Source organism: Diabrotica undecimpunctata, chromosome 4, assembly GCF_040954645.1.
Source record: "Diabrotica undecimpunctata isolate CICGRU chromosome 4, icDiaUnde3, whole genome shotgun sequence".
Lineage (NCBI taxonomy): Eukaryota > Metazoa > Arthropoda > Insecta > Coleoptera > Chrysomelidae > Diabrotica > Diabrotica undecimpunctata.
In genome coordinates this window covers 94,122,761-94,147,835 of record NC_092806.1, presented here as the reverse complement: position 1 = coordinate 94,147,835, position 25,075 = coordinate 94,122,761, and the positions used below count along the sequence as shown (strand labels likewise).

The 25,075-nt window shown below is 31.8% G+C and overlaps 1 protein-coding gene across 1 annotated transcript in view; it reads left to right on the top strand.

The window, feature by feature from the left end:
• Positions 1 to 25,075, top strand: part of LOC140439787 (probable multidrug resistance-associated protein lethal(2)03659) — a 115,651-nt gene that overhangs the window by 37,188 nt on the left and 53,388 nt on the right. Inside the window, exons 2-3 of the mRNA XM_072529926.1 lie at positions 8,445 to 8,675; positions 13,069 to 13,319. Of these exons, the coding sequence (XP_072386027.1) occupies positions 8,445 to 8,675; positions 13,069 to 13,319 (482 nt within the window). The remainder of the gene's footprint in view (positions 1 to 8,444; positions 8,676 to 13,068; positions 13,320 to 25,075) is intronic.

The window sequence follows — 25,075 nt, the reverse complement described above, 5'->3', positions numbered from 1 at the left end:
TAAGGTCATAAATCAAACCATAGCTAAATCTCTGCATAACTATGATGGTTATTCACCGAGATTTTACTGTTTACCTAAAATACATAAACCAACTCTTAGTATGAGACCTATTGTTTCTTCTATCAATTCACCAAATATACACATTGCTAAATTTCTAACTGATATTCTATCTAAATCCTATGATTATCACAATTCTTATAATATTTTTGATTCTTTTCAATTTAGTGCATTTATTAACAATTTCAAACTACCAGTTAATTACATTTTGGTGAGCTTTAATGTAGTATCACTTTTCACTAACCTTCCTTTTTCTAGTGTTCTCACTTCTTTAAGTAATCATTGGAACACTATCCAACTAAACTCCCCCGTTTCCTGGGACGTGTTTGCAGAGCTTTTGCAATTGGTGTTTGACACTAATTTTTTGGTTTTCAATGATAAATATTACTTACAAATTTTTGGTACACCAATGGGTTCATCCATATCTCCCATCCTTGTTAACTTTGTCCTTGATGACTTGATATCTGAATCCACAAGGAAAATAATTCCTGTAGCTGGCTGTATACCACGTATAACAAAAGAGGTTAGTCTTTGTATGTGGGTATAACCCGCCGAACGCCGAAAACGTCCGTGCTTGTAATGTTGCCCTTTTAAGGGTTTTTATAAAATAAAATATACCCACATACAAAGATTAACCTCTTTTGATATCTGAATGTTTGGGTCTTATAGATTTTCATATCCCTTTTGTTAAACGGTACGTTGATGACCTTTTGTTAGCCTTACCCCCTGACAAAGTAGAGTCTACCTTATCGATTTTTAATGGTTTTGATCCTCACTTACAGTTTACTTATGAACTTGAGGATCCTTCTAACAATAGTATTCCTTTTTTAGACATGAGTGTCTTTAGAAATAGTGACAAGACACTAACTACAAGTTGGTACAGGAAACCTATGGCTAGTAATAGGTTTCTTAACTATCATTCTTGCCATCCGTTCAAATACAAAATAAATCTTATAAAAGCACTCAGCTGTAGGCTACATAGGTTAACAGATCCTAATAACAAAAGGGATTCTCTTTTGTTACTCAGAAATATACTATCTGACAATTCTTACCCTATATCTCTCATAAATAAATACCTTTTTTCAACAAGTTTTGGGTCTTCTATTGATGATTTACCTGATGGTGATCAACTAAGAATGGTTTCTAATAATATTATGAACAACAGTACTCTACTTTCTCCTAACATTGCAACTTCCACCACCCATTACTCTTCACTACCCTATTTCCCATATGTTACTGAAAAGCTTTACATTACATATTAAATTGTACAAACAGAACAATATCCCGGTTAAGATTGCTATCAATAATGCTAAGACTGTCAGGAACTTGTTTTCTAAAATTAAAACACCTCTTTCCTTTTTGGAACAAGTGAATGTAGTCTATCACATACTCTGTTCTGAATGTGATGCATGTTATATTGGTCAGACTGGCCGTTCCCATAAAGGACGCCTTACTTCACATCGTAGTGACATTAAACTTTCTAAACATACTTGTGCCCTTGCAGAACATGCAATCAACACCAAACATACTGTGAATTTTGATGATGTTAGAATTCCCTTGTAGAGAACGTAACCTTAATAAGAGACAATTTATGGAGATGTGTCATATTTTTAAACAACCTAATGCATTAAATAAGAGAACTGATATCAGCAACTTAAGCCAAATTTACCATGCACTAATACTACAAAATTGATTCTTCTGTATTCTACTTTTAATTATTGGTTTCTTCTTCATTTTCTTTTATTATATCATAACATTTATGTTGACATCTATAAAACTTTTCCTTCAATCTCACCAGCTGATTGTCATTTCTGACAGTCGAGCTTTCAAATACTTCATTTTCATGATATTATCATAACAGTCAAGAACCCTAGCCGTGCCGTTGTTAATATAACAATTCAAAATTGACAATTATATTTTTTGATAGATTTAATCAATCAATGTTTTCAAAAGTGAAATTTAAAACAAATTAGTTAAATTGGGAATCTTCCGGCGTTCTGTGTTTCTGTGTTTTTTGCTGATATATTTAGTATATTAATTTTTGATGTTTCTTTGCAATAACAACATTTTAATGCTACAGATCTTTTAAAGGTAAGATCATTTACTTACTTGTTTTTTCATATTAGATGTATCGCTAATAACACTCTTTTAGATAAACTGATGATGCTTATTGAACAATGGGCGAAACGTCTTCAATAAATAGATTTTTATCTATTTAGAATCTTTTTTATCTCCAAATTGACCGAAAACATCCAATTCACTTACGAGTGTACATTTTTTATATATATTTATATTTATATATATATATATATATATATATATATATATATATATATATATATATGTATTATATATGTATTATATATGTATTATATATATATATATATATATATATATATATATATATATATATAATTTCTTGTCGATTTATCTTGGCTAATTGTAAAAATTCTAGTTTAAACTGATGTTACAATTAACATTGTATTTTTTCAACCAATCTATAATGTCTGATTTGAACCCTTTAGCGGAATGTTGTTGTTGCGATGTAAAACTTAATGAAGTCGCAGATTAATATTTCACTTAAAATAACGAAAAATGCAATATGTAGATGATTGTAAATAACAATTGTCAATTCTATATGAGATTCACTTACCTTTTGTGAATGCGGCCGATATCTAGCCGGATGGACAGCGGCGTCTGCTTCTGGTGCACCGCTTAGAATCTTAGGGTAGGCTGAAAGCTGGACTATGTTACGGATCTTGGCTAGTTTTTAGATGCGTTGGCAATGACGAGTTGGTTTAAAGTGGCCGTACATACGGAAGAAATACGTATGTAGGAACGTCAACTAGGGTGGTTCCTTTATTCTTAGGACCTCCGTGCATAGCAATAAATTAAGCTTAAAATGTCATTTTAAACTTTCTACATAAACTACGGGTACGTTTCCTTAAGGAATCTAAAGTGTTTTGGGTTGATAAATATTTGCCCAAAAACATGTTGTTTTCAGACAAGTGAATCCTCAGAACTTGACAATAATGAATCAGCCAATTTGAGTGTGAGGATTTAAAAGATGTGTAACTAACGCCATATTATGATTAGCTAATAATATTAAAGGTCATATTTTTAAATAATAAAAATGAAATATTGTCTTGAACACTTTTCCAAACAGAATTTTATTCATGATTTCACTATGGTAGTATCCAGGTCCATGACAATCGAAGATGAGTATTTTAAATTAGAAAGTAATTGTGTACTTATATATTTAGTAAATATTGTACTATTTTTTTTACCGTGATGATCTGCAGTCAAAAATTTCAAACAAAATAAAAAATTGGCGTCTAAAATAAAACTTCTTGCTGAACCGGCATGAACCAGAATAAACATTTTTCTTTCCTAACCAGCTGGTTTACGGATACTTTGGTTGTTATCCTTCCATGACATCGTATATTTCCACTAAAAAGAATCCACGTTTCGTCTAAAAATACAACTTCTTGTGGATATGTACTATTTTCCGATTACTTCCTTTTTACAAACATAATGGAATATTTCACCTGCAAAAAATTAAATATGTTGCTTGAAACTGCACACACGTAGTAATTAATAATGATTCTTTTTCGATTCATCTAATTTCCACCGCTATTTGTTTGCGAAACCATGCCTGCTCTACTAAAAATCAGTGGGTCATATATTATGTTAGCAGAGCTGTTTGTTCTGGTCAAAAATACCTTGCCTATACCTTCTAATAACTACATCTTATTGGATCAACGAAGGCTATGTACATTAGAAACATAAACAAACTTTCCATACGGTAAAAATACAATGTATTCAAGTTATTTTAAAGCACACAGTAAAGACAAATAAACACATATATCTGATACAGCTCAAACCAAAATGACAAAAATAGTTAAACATGAAGTTCATCCAAAAAAACCAGAAATAGTCAGGATTCCAACAGATAATACAATTTATTATTGTTCTTTTTGAAAATTCTTACGACAAACAGAAAAAGAAGCAATATAATTCACATTAAATATAAGGTCCGTTTTATCTACGTTATATTAAATATACCTCTATATTAATTAAAAATCATTTAAAAATAAGTTTATGCTTATAAAAAAGCAACAAACAACAGTCGCTGGGTGATACCATAAATTTGTCAAATCTCGAAATAACTAATAAGTTTTAGTACATATCTGGTGTATCTCAAAATTAACAGATAATACATCTTACTAATACCTTTACAATAATTAAATGTTTCTAAAGCTAATTTAGCTACTTGTTTGTCAACCGTTAGTCTTTTTTAAAATTTGAAAGTTTTATCAGACCTGTTTTCTTTCATATCTTTTCAAAACGTACAGTTAGATTTTTACGTTTTTATTTAAGAAACTTAAGGAACGCCGTAAAATATTAATTAAAAGTTTCACTGTGTAATCAGTTAAAATTGAAAATATTCACCTAATTTTTTAACTACCTCTCCAAAGATAACAATTGAAAGTTCGAACTTTGAAGTTTTGTTTTTTGATATCGATTGCCCAAATTAAAGATTTGAATTTCCAATTTGTGAGCGATTGTATCAAATCAAATCAAAAACGGAAATCATAGCGTAATAAAATAGTATCTTAATAAAAGCAATAACTCTGACCTACATTAAATTATGTTTCAGTGTTAATAAAGTAAAGGGAAATGCGCATAAAAGAGTAAAATTAATTGTCGAATAGAACTAAGCAGTTTCTGGCGATATAGACTATGAAATAATTTGAAGTAGCCATTAGCATGGAAGAAACACATAACATTTGTTTCCATGGGTTTTAGTATTTTTGGTTTTTCTGTTTTATTAGACAGTTATGATTGGACTTATATGCGCATAAACATGCACAATTTACTCCAAAATAAGCATTAAAATATGCATTTCTTTTAGAAAATATGCATTAAATATGCATTAAATATGCTTTTTTTGGAAAATATGCATACCGTGAATTAAAAACATATATTTATTAATGGTATATTAATTAATGTTTTTTTTTTAATCATAAGAAAATAATATAAACAAATTTAAAAACTTTAAAAACTTAAAAACTAAAAAAACTAAGTAGGTAATTTTTATGTACTAATTAATTGTAATGAAAGTATTAAAAAAGTAAAATACTAACCCTTAGAATTATGGAAACAATAAATGACCAAATGTTTTACAAAAATTTTCAATAAAAACTTATGACTTCTATCTGTGTACGTATATTTGTAAATGGAGAAAATTCTTTCCACATCAATGGATGAAATGGGAGCATATTTTAAATTCACAAAAATAGGTATATGGTTCTAATTTTTTTTTTATTTAGAAATTACAGCTGCATCCACCGAAATGGTTATTAGCGGCGGCTACAGAATTACAAAATTAGAGTTTATAAAATATTCCTATAGATTTTAAGAAATTTACAATATTACTAACTGAAAAATTAGTGCCTAATAAATTACTTAAACTGTTAGGTATGTTAAATGTAAGACGAAAATTGGAAAATCTATGGCATTCAATTAATAAATGGTTAACGATTATTTGTACATTATATGTTTCACAAATAGGTGGATCACTTTTGGACAGTAAATATCAGTGAGTAAGTCTCGTGTGTCCAATTCGTAATCTCGTTATAACCAATTGGTCTCTTCTGTTCCTGGTTGAGGGTTCCCAAGCTGTATCGTCATTTTTAATTTGCTTCAGTGATGTTTGAGAAGATTGCCATTCGTTTTTCCACTTGCACAAAACTCGATTTTTTATAAAAGCTTTTATATCACTCGCGGTATTTCGATTCTCAGCTTTTTCTATATCGGCACATTTAGCAATTTCACTCGCGCACTGGTCCGCACTTTCGTTGCCAGCAATGCCAATGTGGGATGGAATCCATATAAATCTGATACTCCTAGAATTTTCTTGAGCCTTCATGAGTTCTAGTTTTATCAGTTTCTCAAGGGGACCTTTAGGATAGATCTGTTTAAGGGATGGTTCTAAATTTATTTCTTCACAAAAATTACCAACAAGAACGTCAGCTACTATCTCAGTAAGTTTCTGAAAACCATTGTTTTTTGTTTATTATTGTTTCAAATTTTTAAAAAATATCGTTTCTAGTATCACCATTAACATTTTGACAAGCTGATCTAATTTCTTTTATTGCTATGCTTTCTACTAAGGACAACTTTAATGATTCTAATTAAGTAATAGTTTTTTGAAGTTAAATCTACGAAATAGTCTGAATAGAAAGAAGCAGCTTCTAACCATGTTCCCCGTCGTGTTAGAACTGGTTCTGGTGGAAGTGGAATATTTGAAAGCTTTTTTTTTATAAAGTTAAATTCTTATCGGAGATTTGAGAAATCCTTTTTTATGCTTGATAAGTTGGTATAAAATATTTTTAAATTTTGTCCTGCCTTGACCATATTATGGTGCAGCATCGAATAAAAAAGCAATAATTTATGGCTAGAAACGGCTGCAGGAAAAAAAAATTGATATTTCTTATTGTGCAAAACGTGATATTGTTGCAAAGTTCGTTTTTAAGTGCTTGCATGAAATTAAATAGCATTTTGGTAAAATCTGATCGCTAAGTAAAACTATCATTAAAAAAGCGATATATCTTCCAGACGAATCAGTGCTTTCGTAAACACATACGTAGAAGTAATTGTCACTAATATTAATCTTTATATTATTTATTGCAGACGAGTACAACAAGTTGACAGGGTTTATCTCTAGAGTCGCTTTACTTGAAATATTCAATTTACAATATTTTAAAAAAAAGCTATGTTTTTATTGGATACTTTTGACAGCGGTATATTTGAAGAGATTAATGCACGGCATAAGTCTTCTTTAAAAGTATCTCGTTCGTTTCCTTCTTTCGAACTTAACCGAAACGACTTAAAAACCAAAAAACCAAAGCTTGATATTTTTCTCCACATTTAGTTTTGTCTTTTTTTGCTAAATGTGATGCAGTTCTGACATGCTAACCTATCTGAAATTTCATTTTGTATGCAATACAATTTTTAATACTGTAATACATTTTTTAATATAAATATCTGCAGTTAAAACCGATTTCTTTATAATCTTAAACTAAAGGCATTAATAGAAGAAATGTTATATTAATCTAATAAGCTTTAAAAATTTAATTTTTCACAATACCCAAATTAAGAAATTACTTTTCCTTAACACTGACTCACTTTTTTTATATTTTTATATAAAAAATGGGGATTTTCAGAATAACACGAAATAGAGCACAGGAAAAAAAACGCACGTTAACTATGTAACTTGGAGGATATCTGTGTACTAGTACATGTGAGAAAATAAGTATAAAATCACATGTAAATGTAAAACGCAGAAGCTGTTAGAGGGGGGATTATAATTTGTATCACCTGGCACTTCATCAGTGCTACCAACTGCTTAAAAGCGCCAAATTTAAAAATAATGTTTTGGATATTTTTTTTAAGTTTTATGTAAAGTTGCATAAGGTATTTTGACATCACTTATCAACAAAATATTCGTGCTCAGCGACCTCGAAACCCCCAGATTAATAACTGCCGACTGATTTAGAATAAAACTTCAGGAGACGAGGTTAACTGTAAGCGCTGGGAAGCTCGAGATCATCATCTCTGTCAATGTTTTCCGAATTGCAAATTTTTCAATTTTTTTCATTTATGTACTTTGGAAATACATTTTCCTTAGGCACAGAATGAAATTTTCATTCTACCATTATAAATTTTCTTCAAGAACTGTCTTGAAACTTTCCCGCTATGCAAAAAGTTGCATAGCGATTAATTGCAGAATTCTCGCTGCAGAAAATTGGTAGATTTAGTGCTTTTTAGTGCTTTATTTCCTCGCCTAAAAACAGATATCTGAAAACTAGACCGATCTTTAAGCATGCGTACTTGCTCCTTTAATTTATCAAATATCTTTATGAAATTTAGCTTTAAATGGTGTATTTATTAATATTAATTAAATCGACAAGAGAACTTTCACAAGTGTTCCTAATGAGGAGTTGAATAACTCGAAGCACGTTTAGAACAATGGTGGAATTCGAATTGAAATAAAATGCAATCGTTTACTTCCATTTCAAAGTCTTTTCTCTACGTTAAGAATGAAAAAGATAGTATCATTTAAGGGTGATCCGTAGATGCATGTCGGAGTAAAAATTTGCGGTTCACCTAATTTGCTATCAAAGAGAGGTCTCCCGACTTTTTGTTATTTTTGTTACTTCATATATATATATATATATATATATATATATATATATATATATATATATAATATATATATTTCCTGCTTTTCTCCCTATTAATTTTTACCCTTTTATAGAAATCAGTGGAAACACTGATGCATGTTTATGGTATAAAGAATCGTAATTAAATTCTTGTTGCAGATACACTCGTAAATTATTTAGTAGCGGACTAAAAAAGGATTTGGAGGATAATGATCTCTTTGAAGTTATTAACAGATGTCGTTCGGAAAATTGTACGGATCGTTTGGAACATGCATATGAAACGGAATTTAAGAAAAAGAAACCCACTATTCTTAGGGTGTTATGGAATTGTTATGGACACACATATGTGTTCTTAGGACTTATTCACCTAACGTGGAACTTAATTTCAAGGTAAAGTAGTTTCTAAATATGGTATCACGTTTTACTATAGGGAATAACAATTTTTTTCTGAATATTTTTCTTCATTTCTGTACTCCCGTATTTTTATTAAGAAGTTTTACAGAAGTTCTTGTAAGGATACAAAATATCCTTGAAATTTTATCGGTTTATAATTACGTAGCTAAATATACTGACACTTTCAGACAAACTCACGAGTGCAGTTCAAGCAATCCAGAATAAAAAAAAATAACTAGCGTCAAAAGGACAATAGGAACCCTAAAAGGATATAAACATTTATAACCCTTTAGATTTAATTTTCTCTCCCAATTTTTTTGCTACATTTACTGTTAGTTTAACTCCTATTTATTTCCTGATAAAATTATTCATTGTTACTCGCAATTCTTCCTACACATTATTTTTTGTTGTGTGTTCGTACTACTTTATTTTTACTTATTTTTCACTTTCTATTTTTCCATATTTAGTTGCTTTATTTCTTTCATGGCTTATCCATTGACTTTCTTGAGATGTTTTATTTTTTTTTAATTTTTTAGTTTTTCTTTTATCTTTTTGATCTTCTGCCTACATTTTTTATATCCTTGCTCTGTTCGTGTTCTTCCTTTATTTCCTTTATGTCATTCATTAATGGTTTAACATTTTCATCGTTGCTTTTAATAAGGTTTTATGTTTTTGGTTAATTTTCTCTCCCAATTTTTTCGCTACATTTACTGTTAGTTTAACTCCTGTTTCTTTCCTGATAAAATTATTCATTGTCTCTCGCAATTCTTCCTGCACATTATTTTTTGTTTTGTGTGCTTGTACTACTTTATTTTTACTTATTTTTTACTTTCTAGTTTTCCATACTTCCTTTCAGCAAAGCTCTGTTTTTAGTTGCTTTTTTTCTTTCATGGCTTATCCATCGACTTTCTTGAGATAATTTATTTTTTTTCAATTTTTTAGTTTTCCTTTTATCTTTTTGGTCTTCTGCTTACATTTTTATATCTTCGCCCTGTTCGTGTTCTTCCTTTATTTCCTTTATGTCATTCGGTAATTGTTTAACATTTTCATCATTGCTTTTAATAAGGTTTTATGTTCTTACTTTTTTGGTGTTTTTGTTGTGTTTTTTATTCTTTTAAATAATTAGGTCCTGCCTCGTCTACTATACTACCTCTCCTCTTAGCTTCATCTGTTATGAAATTATCCGAATCCATTTTCTTGTACCGCAATATGAACCACCGCCAGGTGGACTGAACAGAGGCTCAGTTCTTCTCATTACTGTTTATTATCTAATTTAAAGTCTAAATACTAAAGTTAAACAGAAATTTTGGTTTAAATTGTGTTACAGAAATCGGTTGAAACATTAAGCAAAACTAAGTCAGAAAAAAGAAATCATTGGTTTGATCATGAGTGCGAAATTTCCACAAATAGAAAGGACGCAGCATGCCAAAAAACCATCGACGCAGGTTGTACACGGAGAAAAAAAGAAGAGTATAGAAGTCTTAGAAGGGAAGAAAAACGTATCCATCGACGTAAGAAGAGGGAATACGAACAGAACACTCTCAATGAAATACAAAGTTAATTCTACATAGAAAATCAACAAAATCTACAACTTCAACCACACAGTCAAGATCCAACAAGAGAAGAAGATTCAAATGCCATCCTAAAACTCAAAGATAATAAAGTCCCAGGAATCAATGAAATCTGTTCGAAAATGTATAAAAAAATGTGGTGATCAACGTTTTGCAGTAATCCATAAACTAATAGTAAAGAGTGGCTAAAGGGAATAATATGTCCGTTGCATAAAAAGGGTGATCAACTGGAGTGTAAGAACTAAAGAGGCATTACTCTGTTAGCATCTGCGTATAAAATCTTCGGCAATGTATTGTTTAAAAGGCTTAAACATTTTACAAAGGATATTGTTGATCAATATCAATGCGGATTTAATGCTGGAAAGTCAACTACACATCAAATTCAAGCACATAGGCAGATTCTAGAAAAGTCACTAAAACATAACATACACGCCATCTCTTCGTCGACTTCAAAGCAGCCTATGACAATGTGAAAAGAACTGCATTATATCATGCAATGATAGACTTTGGGATTCCACCTAAGTTAGTTAAGTTGACCCAACTAACAATTCAAAATGTAAGCTCATGCATTAGAATTGAAGGAGAAAATTCTACGTTTTTTGACAAACCCCTTAACGTACGTGCCCGTCTCAGACACAGGCGCGCCTTACTGGTAATTTTGTACGCGCTCGTCTGGGACACGGGCGCCGGTTAAATTTTATCCATAAAATTTTTCAAGCCTTGCAAAGCGGATATTTGTATAAAGAGACATATGTGCATATATCTAAATTATTTTTCTATTATAAAATAGATGACTCAGTCACTATTGAGTTACTTAAAAATATATTTATTATCTCATAACTTATATATTATTGTCGAACTTTTGTTTTGATACAAGCCTTCTGTCTTGCCGGTGTAAAGTCGTCTGAAGTCGATATTTATTGTTTTTTGCATTTGAACTAATTTGTGCCTTATTTTCAACATATTATTATATTGTTTGGTAAGTAAATTTTGCATATAATATTCGGTAGTTTAGAGTAAATGTGTGTATTTTTTTTTGTTTTACTAAATTTCATTATAATTCATCTAAAATACAATATTGTGTGTGTGTGTCAATAAAATAGGTTGGAATATTTGTATTGTACATATAAATCATACTACACGTAATTATACCCCCCCCCCCACGAAAAGTAAAGGTTTTACGCCATTGAAAATATTTTTTTTATTCAATTATAACCAAAACAAAACATTTTTACTAAAAAAAAATTTCGATCATTTTTTGACCATAACTTCAAAATTAATGTGTACGTTAAGGGGTTAAAAATGTTCTAAGACAGAGGGACGCGCTGGCGTGTCTCCTTTTTAATATTGCCTTGGAAAAGGCAATCAGACAATTAAATATTAGAATGAATGGAACTATTTTTAATAGATCGACGCAAATATTCGCATTCGCTGATGATATAGTTATAGTGGACGGAAGTATGAGAGACATGGTGCAGTGATACAAGGCTTGTAGACGCGGCAAGGGACTTAGGACTTGTGGTAAACGAGGAAAAAACCAAATATGTTGATTTCTAAAAACCCCCGAAATATCCAGAGAATATAGAGACTTTAAAAATTAACAACCATACCTTTGAGCAAGTCAAAGAATCCACATATCTTGGATCGCTAGTAAACGCAACAAACACGACAAGCGACGAAATAAAAAGACGCATAGCAATAGCAAACAGAACTGTTCACGGTCTCCAGAAACATTTAAAAAATAAAAATATAAAACGTGCAGTAAAGCTCAATATATATCTTAATAGGACCGGTTTTGATCGATAGGACTGAAACGTGGACCTCTCAAAATGATGAAAGAATTCTTGGTATTTTTGAGAGAACAATTCTTAAGCAGAATTTTGGGGCCGTAAATGAAAATGAGATATGGCGCCGAAGATACAACTTTGAACTATATCAGAGCTGGACACATCCTAGATGTCAGATCACCAATACATGAAGAGATTAACATTTTCAAAACCAGAGGCCACGAGATGCAGAGGACGACCACGTAGGAGATGGATTGATAATGTGAAAGAAGACCTACAAATTCTAAGAGTCAGAAGATGGAGAGAAGTTGCCAGAAATCGACAGGAGTGGCGACTTCTTTGTGAGCAGGCCAAGATCCACAACAGATTGTTGAGCCACTTATGATGATAATGAAAGTTAAACCTAAATTACATACTAAGGAAAGTGTGATATAAGCGCTAATGCCGTCACGTTGATAACGCAAAAAAACAAAATTTCTAAGTTATACGTGACTTTAGTTGCGTTGCGTGGAGATCACTTGGTCCGCGTTCATTACAGGCGGTATCCAACTCATTAAGCATATTTCTAAGCATGAGAGACAAGGGCATAAAAACAATAAGATACAACATTATGCAGACATGGGAACAAGAAGTACTAGAGAAATTATTGGGAGGAGAAATGGTAAACGTCATTTGGATCACAAGGACAAATAAAGAGAGATCTCATAGAGTTTGTGGGAAGCCCAGCATAATGGGAGTAATAAGAACCCAACGAATAAGACGGCTAGGAGACATAGGTACAGAAAATGCCAGAGGATAGGCTACCGAACATGCTTTTGTCAAGTACAAAAGGAGGATATCAGAAAAGAAGTCGACCCTAAACTGGATGTAAGGTGGATGTAGAAAATTATCTAAAAAAACTCAACGTTACAAATTGGAGTATAAAAGCAATGGACAAGAAGAGATGAGAGGAATGGTCAATCAAGCATTGGGCCTACTAGGCTCGACACGGTAATTATCATTAATATTATATTTAATTTTACTTTTTTTTAGCGCTTTGGAGCCAGATGCTATTTCTCAGCTGGTAGCATATTTTAAACCAGGACAAACTAAAATGACTATAAACGACGCCTTTTACTACGCTGGTGTTTTAATTGGTTTGAAACTATTGCATACATTATATCATCCAAATTATCAAATATATCTGATCCAATTGGCTATTCAAATAAGGACTTCATTTTCCTCGTTAATATACAGAAAGGCCCTTAAACTTAGTCCGAAGACTTTAGAAAATACAAGCTTAGGTAAGGACAAAATATTTTAAGTATTTTAATTTTATTCAAAAGATTCATTAACAAAGTATGTATGTATGTATATATATATATATATATATATATATATATATATATATATATATATATATATATATATATATACAAAGTAAACTATTGCATTTCATTTCAATTCCAATTCCACCATTGTTCCACACCACACGTGTTTCGAGTTATTTAACTCCACATCAGAAACACTTGTGGAAGTTCAAACTGAAATTAAATGCAGTGTCTAGTATTTGACCATTATAGTTCAAATAACAGCCTGGTATGCTAGCAGCGGCATCTATACGAAATAACAAGAACTCGAGAGACGTTCTAGCGCCTTTCAATGGCCTCTTTGGCTGTTGATGGCTTTGAATTTACAGTTCACCTAATTTTCTATAAAACAAATATATATATATATATATATATATATATATATATATATATATATATATATATATATATATATATATATATATATATATATATATATATATATCATTAATGATAATAAACTACTACTGACTTTCCTTTTGGAAAACAATCTCTATCAAATGAACAGCTTCTTTAAAAAGAAAAAACACAGAAGATGGACATGGGAAAGTCCTGATGGAAAAACAAGGAACGAAATCGACTATTTCTTAACAAACAAAAAAATAATTATTTAAAGACGTAAATGTGCTAAACCAGTTCAGTACAAGCAGTGATCATAGGTTAGTAAGAGCTAAAATAACGATATCAACCGACAAAGAAAGACTAAAAATGATAAATAAGAAACAACCAAAGAAATGGACAAAACCAACTAACATTCAGGAGTTCGAAAAATATATTGGTAATTCATTGAAAGATACAACAACAGCAGAAATCAATATATTGAACAAACAAATAGTCAACACAATGCAACAGGCTCAAACTAAATATTGTCCGACAAGCAAAAAAGATGAAAAACTAAGTCAACCCACGAAAACCCTTATAGAACTAAGGCGACAAATGAAAGGAGATAACACTACAAGCAAAGAAGCGATAAATCAAATAAATAAGACGATCACAAAGGCAATAAGAAAAGACATAAGAAACTACAATGTAGAAAAAACAAAACAGGCAATAGAGCAAAATAAGAACATGAAAATTTTGAAGAGGAGCGAACAAAAGGGGAAAATAGAAATTAACAAACTGAGAGACAGAACTGGAGAAGAAACAACGAACAGAGATGAAATATTAAGAATAGTCGAAGAGTTCTACACAGAGTTATATAGATCAAGAAAAAAAGATAACAATACGGAACCTCCAATTACACTAAAAACTGGGGTATTAAACCAAGGATCAGATTTAATGCCAGATATAATAAAATCAGAAATCAAAGAAGCCCCAAAGAAAATGAAAAATAATCGAACCCCGGGTTAAGATGAAATAGTATCAGAAGCACTAAAAATTGGAGGGGATCTGCCTTCACAGAGCCAATATTCCAACAGACTGGACAACGCTACTATGATTCTATTACACAAAGCAGGAGACAAAGCAAATTTAGAGAATTACAGACCGATTAGCCTCCTCAGCCATATATATAAGTTGTTTACGCGAATACTAGTTAAGAGAATGGAAAGAAAATTAGAGACTTATCAACCAAGGGAACAGGCAGGATTCCGAAAATGTTATGGAACAAATGACCATCTACAAAGTATAAAACCCTAATAGAGAAAGCAGTGGAATACAATAAACCTCTAGTTCTAATATTTATCGATTTTCACAAAGCCCTTGACACAGTTGAGCTAAGCAAAATATTACAGGCGCTTAAAGAATGCAGGCTAGATTATAGATATACTAAATTATTATACAAAATATACCTGCAGGCAAGAACCACTGTCAGATTACATACTTACAGTAATCGCATAAAAATAGAACGGGGGGAATTTGGATTGGATGACAAAGGGAATAAAAATAGATGGAGAATATCTAAACAACTTACGTTTCGCCGATGATATACTTATAATAGCTGAAGATCTAGGTATGGTAAGAGAGATGGTACAGGAACTCGTTGTGGCTACAGAAAGCGTAGGATTAAATATAAATATCTCGAAAACAAAAATCATGACCAATTTGGTACCAAACCAGAACATCAGTATTGGTGGGAAAGAAATAGAACTCGTAGATAGATATAAATACCTGGGACATGAAATTATGATTGGCAGGGATAACCAGACTCATGAACTGAAGAGAAGAATCGGCCTTGGGTGGGCAGCATTTGGAAAACTGAGAGAAACTTTTAAAAGTGAGCTGCCCACATGCCTAAAGAGAAAGGTATTTGATCAGTGCGTCCTTCCAGTCTTGACGTACGGAGCAGAAACACTTACCTTAACAAAAGCAGCAGCTACCAAACAGAGTCACGCAGAGAAGAATGGAGCGGTCCATGTTAGGAATAACTCTGCGAGACATACAATACAACAAAAATTGATATTTATATTGAATGACAAAAATTTGTACTGGTAGAACAGCATTTTTACATATTTTTTAAGTACTTTATAACGTTTACTATTTTTACTGGGAATAAGTCATAGTTTAACTTTAAAATAAATTTTTTTGACGTTTCGATTTCTACTCTGGAAATTGTTCTCAAAATACAAAACATTAATAAATGAAACAAATTTTGTTGTTACTTGACAAAAAATAATTTTTTAATAATTTAATTTTATCTGACTCATTCAGCTTGACAATTCGGGCACGTATTATTCATTTTGAATTAGATGACTTAAAAACAATATTGTCAATATTTTTAAGTTGGGTGCCTGGGACGACTTTATTGGAAGAAAGTTCATTCCATTACATAAAATCATCTTTAACTTTAACTAATAATGTCCGTTATAAAAATCGTAGCATGTGTTTGTCTTTTTAAACAAACTTTAACAACAAACACATGCAATGATGGCAGTAAAATTCTTCTGTTAGTGATCCCATAATAAATCATGTGAAAAATATTGCGTTTAGTTTACTCTCAATATTAAATCAAATTCTGATTTTATATGTATGATATTTTAAAACGTAAATAATGTATCCTCGTTGTGGTATTGACTTAGTAATAGTAGTATTTTCTTTTAATCGATTTTCTCTTTTATTATTGTTAGACAGATCCTACAGCATTTTGAAGAGGAATTTGCAACGCAATTGGTTTCATTTAATACTTTGTGCTTTGTTACTTTTAAATAGTTCTGAAAAATCCCCTTGTACCCGCACTTTACTTTTAACTTGCGTGAATGTCATATTAGTAAATTCTAGAAAGCCTTTTGGTATTCCAAATTCGATCATAGCCGAATATAATTGGGGTTTGTCAACAGTATCGAACGGTGCCTTAAATTCTACGAAGATGTAATAACAGTCTATGTTGTACTCCGCCGTTTTTTCTAATATTTGTCTGATGGATGATAATTATGTAATCAATGGTAGATCTATTTTTTAAAAAGCTTTCTTGGTAGGATCCTATTATATTGTCAGTAATATGTGCCAGTCATTCGTTAAGTATCATGGACAAAATTTTGTATACCGTATTAAGAAGGGAAATTTCCCCAAAGTTGGTCAGTCCGTTTCCTTTTTTTTTTGTGTACAGGGCATATAATTCCAGTACTTCCATCTTCTGGTAAAGCGCGTTCTTGTCATACCTGTATTATTAGTTTGAGAAAGAGGGTTCAAAAGAAGTCCATTATAAGCCTTGACTTTGTTCGCTTGTTGCTTGAAAACTTTTTGTTTTGTGTTAACTTGTTTGTAAAAATGCCTGTGTTCGGCAAAAAAACTTATCGACTTAAGTTTTTCATTTTTTCGAAGTTTTTATTGATTTGTTGCGACTTTTTCTGTTTGGGCTTTTAATTTTCCTCTCTTCTTTTTACTCGATATTCTTTAACATTGCTGATACTCCTTCTGTTGATCTTCGCAGAAAGAAACGTGTCATTCTTCTCTTTGGTTTCTTCTTCTCGTTCAGTTTTCCAGATTTCGTGAAATTGTAATGCGAGTTTTCCTTTTCATTTTTAAGAAAAACTGTTTCATTAAAATAAAGACATAAATAATAGACAACGTGTCACAAATTATAAAAAGCAAAAGATAATCAAATAATGTAAGAGGATCCCAAAATCCTTCTAATCTTTGATAAACGCGTCATCGCGATTTTTATCAGCGAGAAAGCTTTTTGAAATTCTTAATTTCATATCTTTATAGAATATATGTTTAATTACTGTATAGTAATAATAATAAATATTTTCTAAAATCTATTTCCAAATTAATAATGTAAAAAGTAGATTGTTCTATAAACAATAAATATTAAAAAAAAGACAGAATCTTTCATGTGAAATTATTAGTCATTTGAAATGTGCAATCAAATACCGATTTATCTGAAAAAGACAGGAGAATTGTAATATTTAGCAGCAATAGAAACTCATTATGAATTAGTTCTTGATATACATTTAAAGAAAACCGATAGTTCAGAGAACATTCAAGGAATATATGATTTAGTTCACCCATGAATAGATTGTTACAAATACAGACAGGAGAATTAATAATTTCAATTTTATATAAGTGGGATGAACAGCGGCCATGGCTACTTTTAAACGAGTCAATACTGACAATTGTGCTCTATTATAATTATAAGTGAAACGAGGAATATTTTTCGGAAGTGTAGGGCGAATGCTAAAATAATGATTAGTAGATTTATTTATTTTTTTATAATCAGGTCCCATTTCTAAATGATTTTACGTTTGACAGCATTATTCAAATCTTTACTTTGTCAGTATGGTGGCAACTGTGAGTACTTTTTGCGGCCATGCTATGTCAATCATCTATAATGATTTTTTATGTTCAAAATTAAGACATTTTAAAATTGATTTAGTGGGTGACCGCTAAAAAACTTTTAAACCCATAAACAATAATTTAAACGTTTAACACAGTTCTGTTTCAGATTGTCGTGTAATTTAATTTAATATGGATAATAGTGGTTTTTTTAATTCATTATTGACTAATTTTGGCTGATTCCTAATTGATTCGAAATTTTTAGGATATTAGGATTTTCCGTAACCGATAGCAGTACATCAAACGAATTGGCTTTGTCAGCAGTAACTAGTTTAGTTTTATTAATATTTTCATATGCAACGTCACCACTAACACGGAAATTACTAAGCAGTCTTTTAAAAATTAAATTTTTTTAATATTCTCTATCAGAATCTATCTATTCTACTACAGAAGCGCCTTCATAAGGCGCTGTAAACAATTGGAAAAGTCCATTTACGCGACGAGAGGAGTCGGTAATACAACATAATTTATGTCCTATATTTATATATAGGACATCTAAATGTTATTCTAACAAATAATCTTTTTAATATTGTATAATCTAATAATAAAATTAAATTAAATTTTGAACAGCCCATACTGAAATGTTAAATACTTAATGATGGAATATAATATTTACCTATTCCCCAATTGTTTAGGCCTAAGGAAATATATTGAAGCCAAGCTTCTTTACTGGCGACTTTCTCGACTTAAAATCGGGCGTTACTTCTACTGCAGAAGCGCCTTGGTAAGGTGCTGTAAACAATTGGAAAAGTCCATTTACGTGACGAGAGAAGTCTGTTATACAACATGAATACTTTTTCAATTTTATTAAAATTTGTAACAAGGATATTAACCAACAGCGGTTTTATGTAATTCACAAATATTATTTTTGTGTGCATTTTTATGTGAATGATCTGTTTATTTTAATAAAACTAATAAATAAATAACAATATTACTTCATTTGATTTTAAAAATATTATTTAAAATTTAAAAATGAAGAAAACATATAAGTATAAAGCTTAACGCTAGTCTACAGTACCAGCTACTGTACCATTTCTTTATTTTTACGGACAATCGAAAAAACAATAAAATACAAGGTGTTATTTGGAGAAAAAATATAACTTTGCTACGTTACGATTTAAAATCATTGTAAAATTAGCTCTTCTTTTTTGCAGTAATTTATGTAATGCTTTGATAATCCCGAAACTGTTTTCTTGTAGCATATCTAAGTTAAATGTTATGTTTTTATGGGATTAAGCTACAATTGGTTATAATGAAAATTACATTTTATATTTTTTGTTTTGACATTTCGACTTTTATTCCGAAACGGTTTTCAATAAATTAAAATTAAAATGAGGAGGTTATACACTTGTTTTATGTATTGTTTGGCGCTTTTACCAAATCGACTGGCAAACTCACCCAGCCTCGACCTTGTAGGCATGTCATGTTTTGAGTTGTTTTTACCTTGGGGACGATATCTAATTCTGATTTGTTTTTAGTTTGTGTTTTATGTATTTGTGTATAGTGTTATATGTATTGTGTATTATGTATGTATAGATAGATGATGTATGGCTGACCTTATATTAGTACGTTAATGTTGGTATATTCAAGGAAGACATTGAAGCAGCAGGGAAAGATGTAATAGGAATAGAAATTTGTGCTCGTAAAAATAATTGGACCAAGACGACCTCAGCTACATGATGAAGAAACTACAAGAAGAATATACCAAGGCTGGCCTAGATATTAACCTCGCGAAAACAGAGTACCTATCTACAAGTGAAGAAGACATAGAAGATCTACAGATTGATGACAACGTAACAATCAAAGGAAAGGATAAATTCAAATACCTGGGGTTTATAATCACGAAAAAGGCAACAACAGAGGAAGAAATTACACAAAGATTAGGACAAACAAGAACAGCAATCCGACAACTTAACTCAGTATGGTGGGATAGACACCTAAATATGAAGACAAAAACGCAGATTTATAAAACATTAGTGCGAAGTATTATGACATATGGGCCGAAAATTGGATCATAAACAAGAAAAAACAGCAGTAAGATAATAGCAACAGAGATGGAATGCCTGCGAAGATGCTGCAGAGTAACAAGAATGGATAGGAGAAGTAATGACGAAATAAAGCAAAGAACATTAATAGAAACAGACATACTAATATATATAGAACAAAAAAGACTAAAGTGGTATGGACATGTAAGAAGAGCTAGCGACAGCATATGGATAAAGAGAATAACCGAATGGAGCCCCATAGGAAGGAGGAAAAGAGGACGACCCCGAAAATCCTGGAGGAACGAAGTAGACGACGCCATGAGTAAGAGAGGACTAAACGATGGAGAATGGAACAACAGAGAGAGATGGAAACGGTTGAGCGAGGGAAGGCAGTGAATACTGTAGAATCCCTAAATATATATAAAAATAATTGGTTTAACGATGGATGCAAGAATGTAACAAAAGAAAAAAATGAAGCCTGCAGAAAGATGCTTTAAATAAAGAACTTAAATATATAGAAAACCTCAACAGATAGATAGAGTTTAAAGGGTTCTATAAAAAAGTTAACATCAACAAAAAAGAATTCAAGGCAACCACAAGGCAATGCCTAAGTCAGAACAACAAGGAAATATGTATTGAATATATGGGTAGAATACTTTAACCAGGTACTAAATATAGAGGAACAAGAAGAAATCCTGGAAGACAAAAGAGATGGGGTAAGGGAAACAGAAGAGAGGAAAGAGGAACCACCGGCGATTTATGAAGGTAAATATGCAGTTAAAAAACTAGCCAGAAACAAATCACCCGGAATAAATAATCTCCCAGCTGAACTATATAAAGAAGGTAGCCATGATACCATTATGGCATTACAGCAGCTTATAAAAGAAATGAGGACATAGAAATTCTCCCCAATGATTGGAATATTGGAATACTTTGCACCATACACAAAAAAAGAGTTATCTTTGAATACCCTAACAACAGAGGAATTAGGTTTATAAATGCAGCGTATTAAAAAATTTTTACAGTAATATGTCACTGTATGGCACCATATGCAGAACGGATAGTAGAAAAATACCAAGCTGGTTTCAGAGGTAGTAAATCACAATTCATCAGATTGCAACCCTGAAATAAATTTTGGAAAAAACACTAGAATATGGCATTGATACTCATTACATATCTATAGACTACAAAGCACCTACCACTCTGTGAATAGAAGAGAAAAGAAGAGAAGAGAAAAGAAGAGAAGAGAAGAGAAAAGAAACGAAAGAGCTAAGAATATCAAATCAGTTGGTAAATTTAACAAAACTAACTCTTGAAAAAGATGAATGTAGAGTACGAATTCAGGGGAAACTATACAAACCTTTTAAAACAAATAACGGGCTGCACCAGGAAGACCCTCTCTCCAGTATACGGTTCAATCTGGCTCTGGAAAAAGTAAAACGTATGTCACAAATCACAACCGCTGGTTTAATATAAATCAGTGCAAATCCTGGTCTATGCTGATGATATCAGTATTGTTATGAGAGACGTATGTAGCATTAAAAGAAACAGCTACAAAAATGGATTTAATATAAACACTAACAAAACGTGTATGAAAATAAACACGCAACCACAAACACTACGGATACTTGCTATAGAAAACGAAGTCATCGAAGCGGTGAATGAATTTGTATACCTATCAGCGCTCCATAACACTGAAAATAGTACTTCCGCAGAGATAAACCTTAGAATTTGCTCAGCCAACAGATGCTATTCTAAGCTCAATCTCCACCTTGAATCCACAATTATATCGAGAATTACAAAAATAAAACTCTACAAAACAATAATATGCCCAGTTCTAACATATGTTTTAGAGACCTGGACTCTAACAAAAAATAATGAAAACATGGTACGATGTTTCAAAAGAAAAGTACTAAGGCAAATTTATGGAACAGTGAATGACAATGGAGTATGGAGAAGACGATACAACTTCGAACTTTATAGAATATGCCAGGAACCTGATATCGTAAAACGTATTAAGATGGAACGTCTGAGGTGGATAGGGCATGTAATGGGGATGGAACAAAATGACCCAGCTAGGAAAACGCTCCTTGATAGACCCATTGGTCAAAGAAGAAGTGGAAAACCCAGAAAAAGGTTCCTTAATAATATCGATAAAGACACGAGGAATATGGAAATGCGTGCTTAGCGGAGAAAGCCGATAGATAGGAACGAGTGGAGAGAAATTCTTGAGGAGGCTAGAACGCACGCAGGGTTGTAAAGCCAGAATGATGATGATGATGTTGGTATATTCTTGTTGCTAAATTCTTCTTTTTGTTTTTGGTAATAACAGCCTTCTGCACTCTGCTGCTAAGTTTGCTACACATTTTTCTTTCATGACTATTGATGAACTTTTCCATTTTACACTGTATCATTGTTCCAAGCATGTAAGCATATTTGTGATCTGTCGAAGTCTCTGTTTATGATGTGTATTTCATGCTCATTTATGCTGACACTTAGTGGTCTTGCGGTTTCTTCCATGTAATAATTGTTACATTTGCGAGATATTTTATAAATGCAGTTCTTTGATCTTTCTTGTGTGTTGTTTGGTCGGGTTTGGTAAAATAGATCTCGGTGTATTGGTTGTTCTGAATGTTGTTTTAATGTATTTATTTCCTATCCTTTTTATTTTTCTAATAATATAATAGCCATCTTTAAATTTCTTCTGATAAGCGTTTCTGGGTTGCGTACAATGCTGTGTTGTTTACTTTCTTGAATCTTTTGAAATTCCTTGTATATTAATGATAATAAGGTAATTAAATTTTGAAGTTATTTTTTTAGTTTTAAAATGTTTTAAAAACTAGCACGTTGTTGTGATTGTAAATTTGGTCTGCTTCTTCTTCTTCTTCTTCCTTTGCCCTATCCGTTTCGGACGTTGGCTATTAACAAGGCTATTTTGACAATTGGTCTGCTAGTTGTTGCAAAAAGTGTTGTGGAATTGTTTATAGATGTTGTTGTATTGTGACTTAAAGGTTATATCATGTGTAGGAGTAACTCTGACAGTTTTCTGCAAGGAAAACCCATACTGATTCAAATTGGTCTGAAGGGTACGTTTTTATTATATATTTTTGGGAATCCATATAGCTGTTGTGTCCTAATATAGTGGGGTGCAAATGTTCATGTTTGGTAGTCTGTCAGGCATCCCTTAAATTGTTAGGTTCTCTAATGATTTGGTTGGATACTGTTTTAGTTTTGTGTAAGGTATATTTGTGACCATTTTCGCCTAGTATTGAATTTTGTCCCTGATAACAATTGCGTTGCCCTTGTCGGCTGGAAATATTTTTACGAACTCATCTTTTTTAGAGCTTTGGCAGCTTGAAGTTATTTGAACGAAAACGCTCGCAAGAAGAAATTTCATGATAACAACAATACCATATGTACAGAGCTTATCGGAAAAATGTAAAAGTATAGAAAATAAATACTACTAAGATTACCTAAATACCTACACTAAGACCTATTCCGACTAAACCAAACCAAACAACATACATGCTTTTATTTTTAGAATTTTGGTGTTTTCGAAGTCAAATTTATGCTTTTTCTCATTATCATGCTTTGTAAGGGCAGTGATATTGTTCTTTACATATTTGTGAAAACGAATTGTCGATTGAAGCAGTTGTCTGGTTTCTCAATATAGACACCTTCACAGTTAGTACATGGTATCTCGTAAACAATATATGATTTTTTGAGTTTTGGAGTTTTTGTTTTTGGTTTGGTAAAATATTTATTTAAAAGGTTGTTGCGTTTGTGAGCCACTGTTATGTTATGTTTGGTCGCTACTGACTTGGTCTTGTCAATGTCGAGCAGAAACCATTCGTAAAGGATGACAACTGGTTGACTCCCAGTAGTTACAGTTTGACAACTTCAGCACAAAGGGAAAAGTCTTAAGATTTCTGGGAAGCTTAATAAAAAAATTTATTAAATAACCATTGATGCTGGCGCTGCTATAAACTATAGTCTGACTAAGGACGATATTTGTTTCGGAAATCCGTCGATGCTAGAGAAATTATACTTTAATAACCGCAACCGGACCAATAGCACCTATCCATGATTATACCGACGTGGAGTTGCAGCTCGAAGGGCAGAAAATCATACATCATGTGTTGGTATCTGATATCATTAATGGTGTCGTTGTTGGTCTAGACTTCTTGCTTTATCATAACGTTAACTTAAATTTAGAAGCAAATGTTCTTTAAATAATAGATAAAGAAGCGGTGTTGATCTCAACAGACTGTAGTGAAACAATATGCCGCATCTGTGTTGAAGAAGATGTTCTATTACCAGCCTGATACAAAATCATAATATCTGTTGTTGCGAAATCAGAACCAAACCTACCGACTATTGTTCTTAGAATATTCGAACCACCTCTCCAACAGCTTGCTAAAGTCATCACTTCAGCAAGAAGTGTAGTTAGAATGCACGGCAACCCATTCTCTGCCCAAATAACGAATCTAAACGATTACGTTATTCGATTAAAGAAAGGAATTTCAATGGGTTCTTTTAAAGGTGTCACTAGTATCAGAAATTGTATAGTACAAACACAAAAATTACCGATGGCTTTAAAATTAACAGCGCCCTTAAACTTCTATGCCAGAAGTAGAGTAAAGAACTCGACAAACTTTACAAACTCCTGCAAACTTTTTAAAATGTATTCTCCTTTACATCTAACGATTACGGGCGAACGAAGGTGACTCGAATCATCAAATAAACACTGGAAATGCTGCTTCCATCAAACAAGGTCCTAGAAGAGTCGCGAGACTTCTGCAAAACGAGAAGAACTCGAGACAAATAAAAGACATAATGCGGATACAAGGTATAGTAGAACTATTACAGAGTCCGTTGAGTTTCCCAGTTGTATTGCTGAAAAGATTCTCTACTAAATTCTGTGTCGATTAC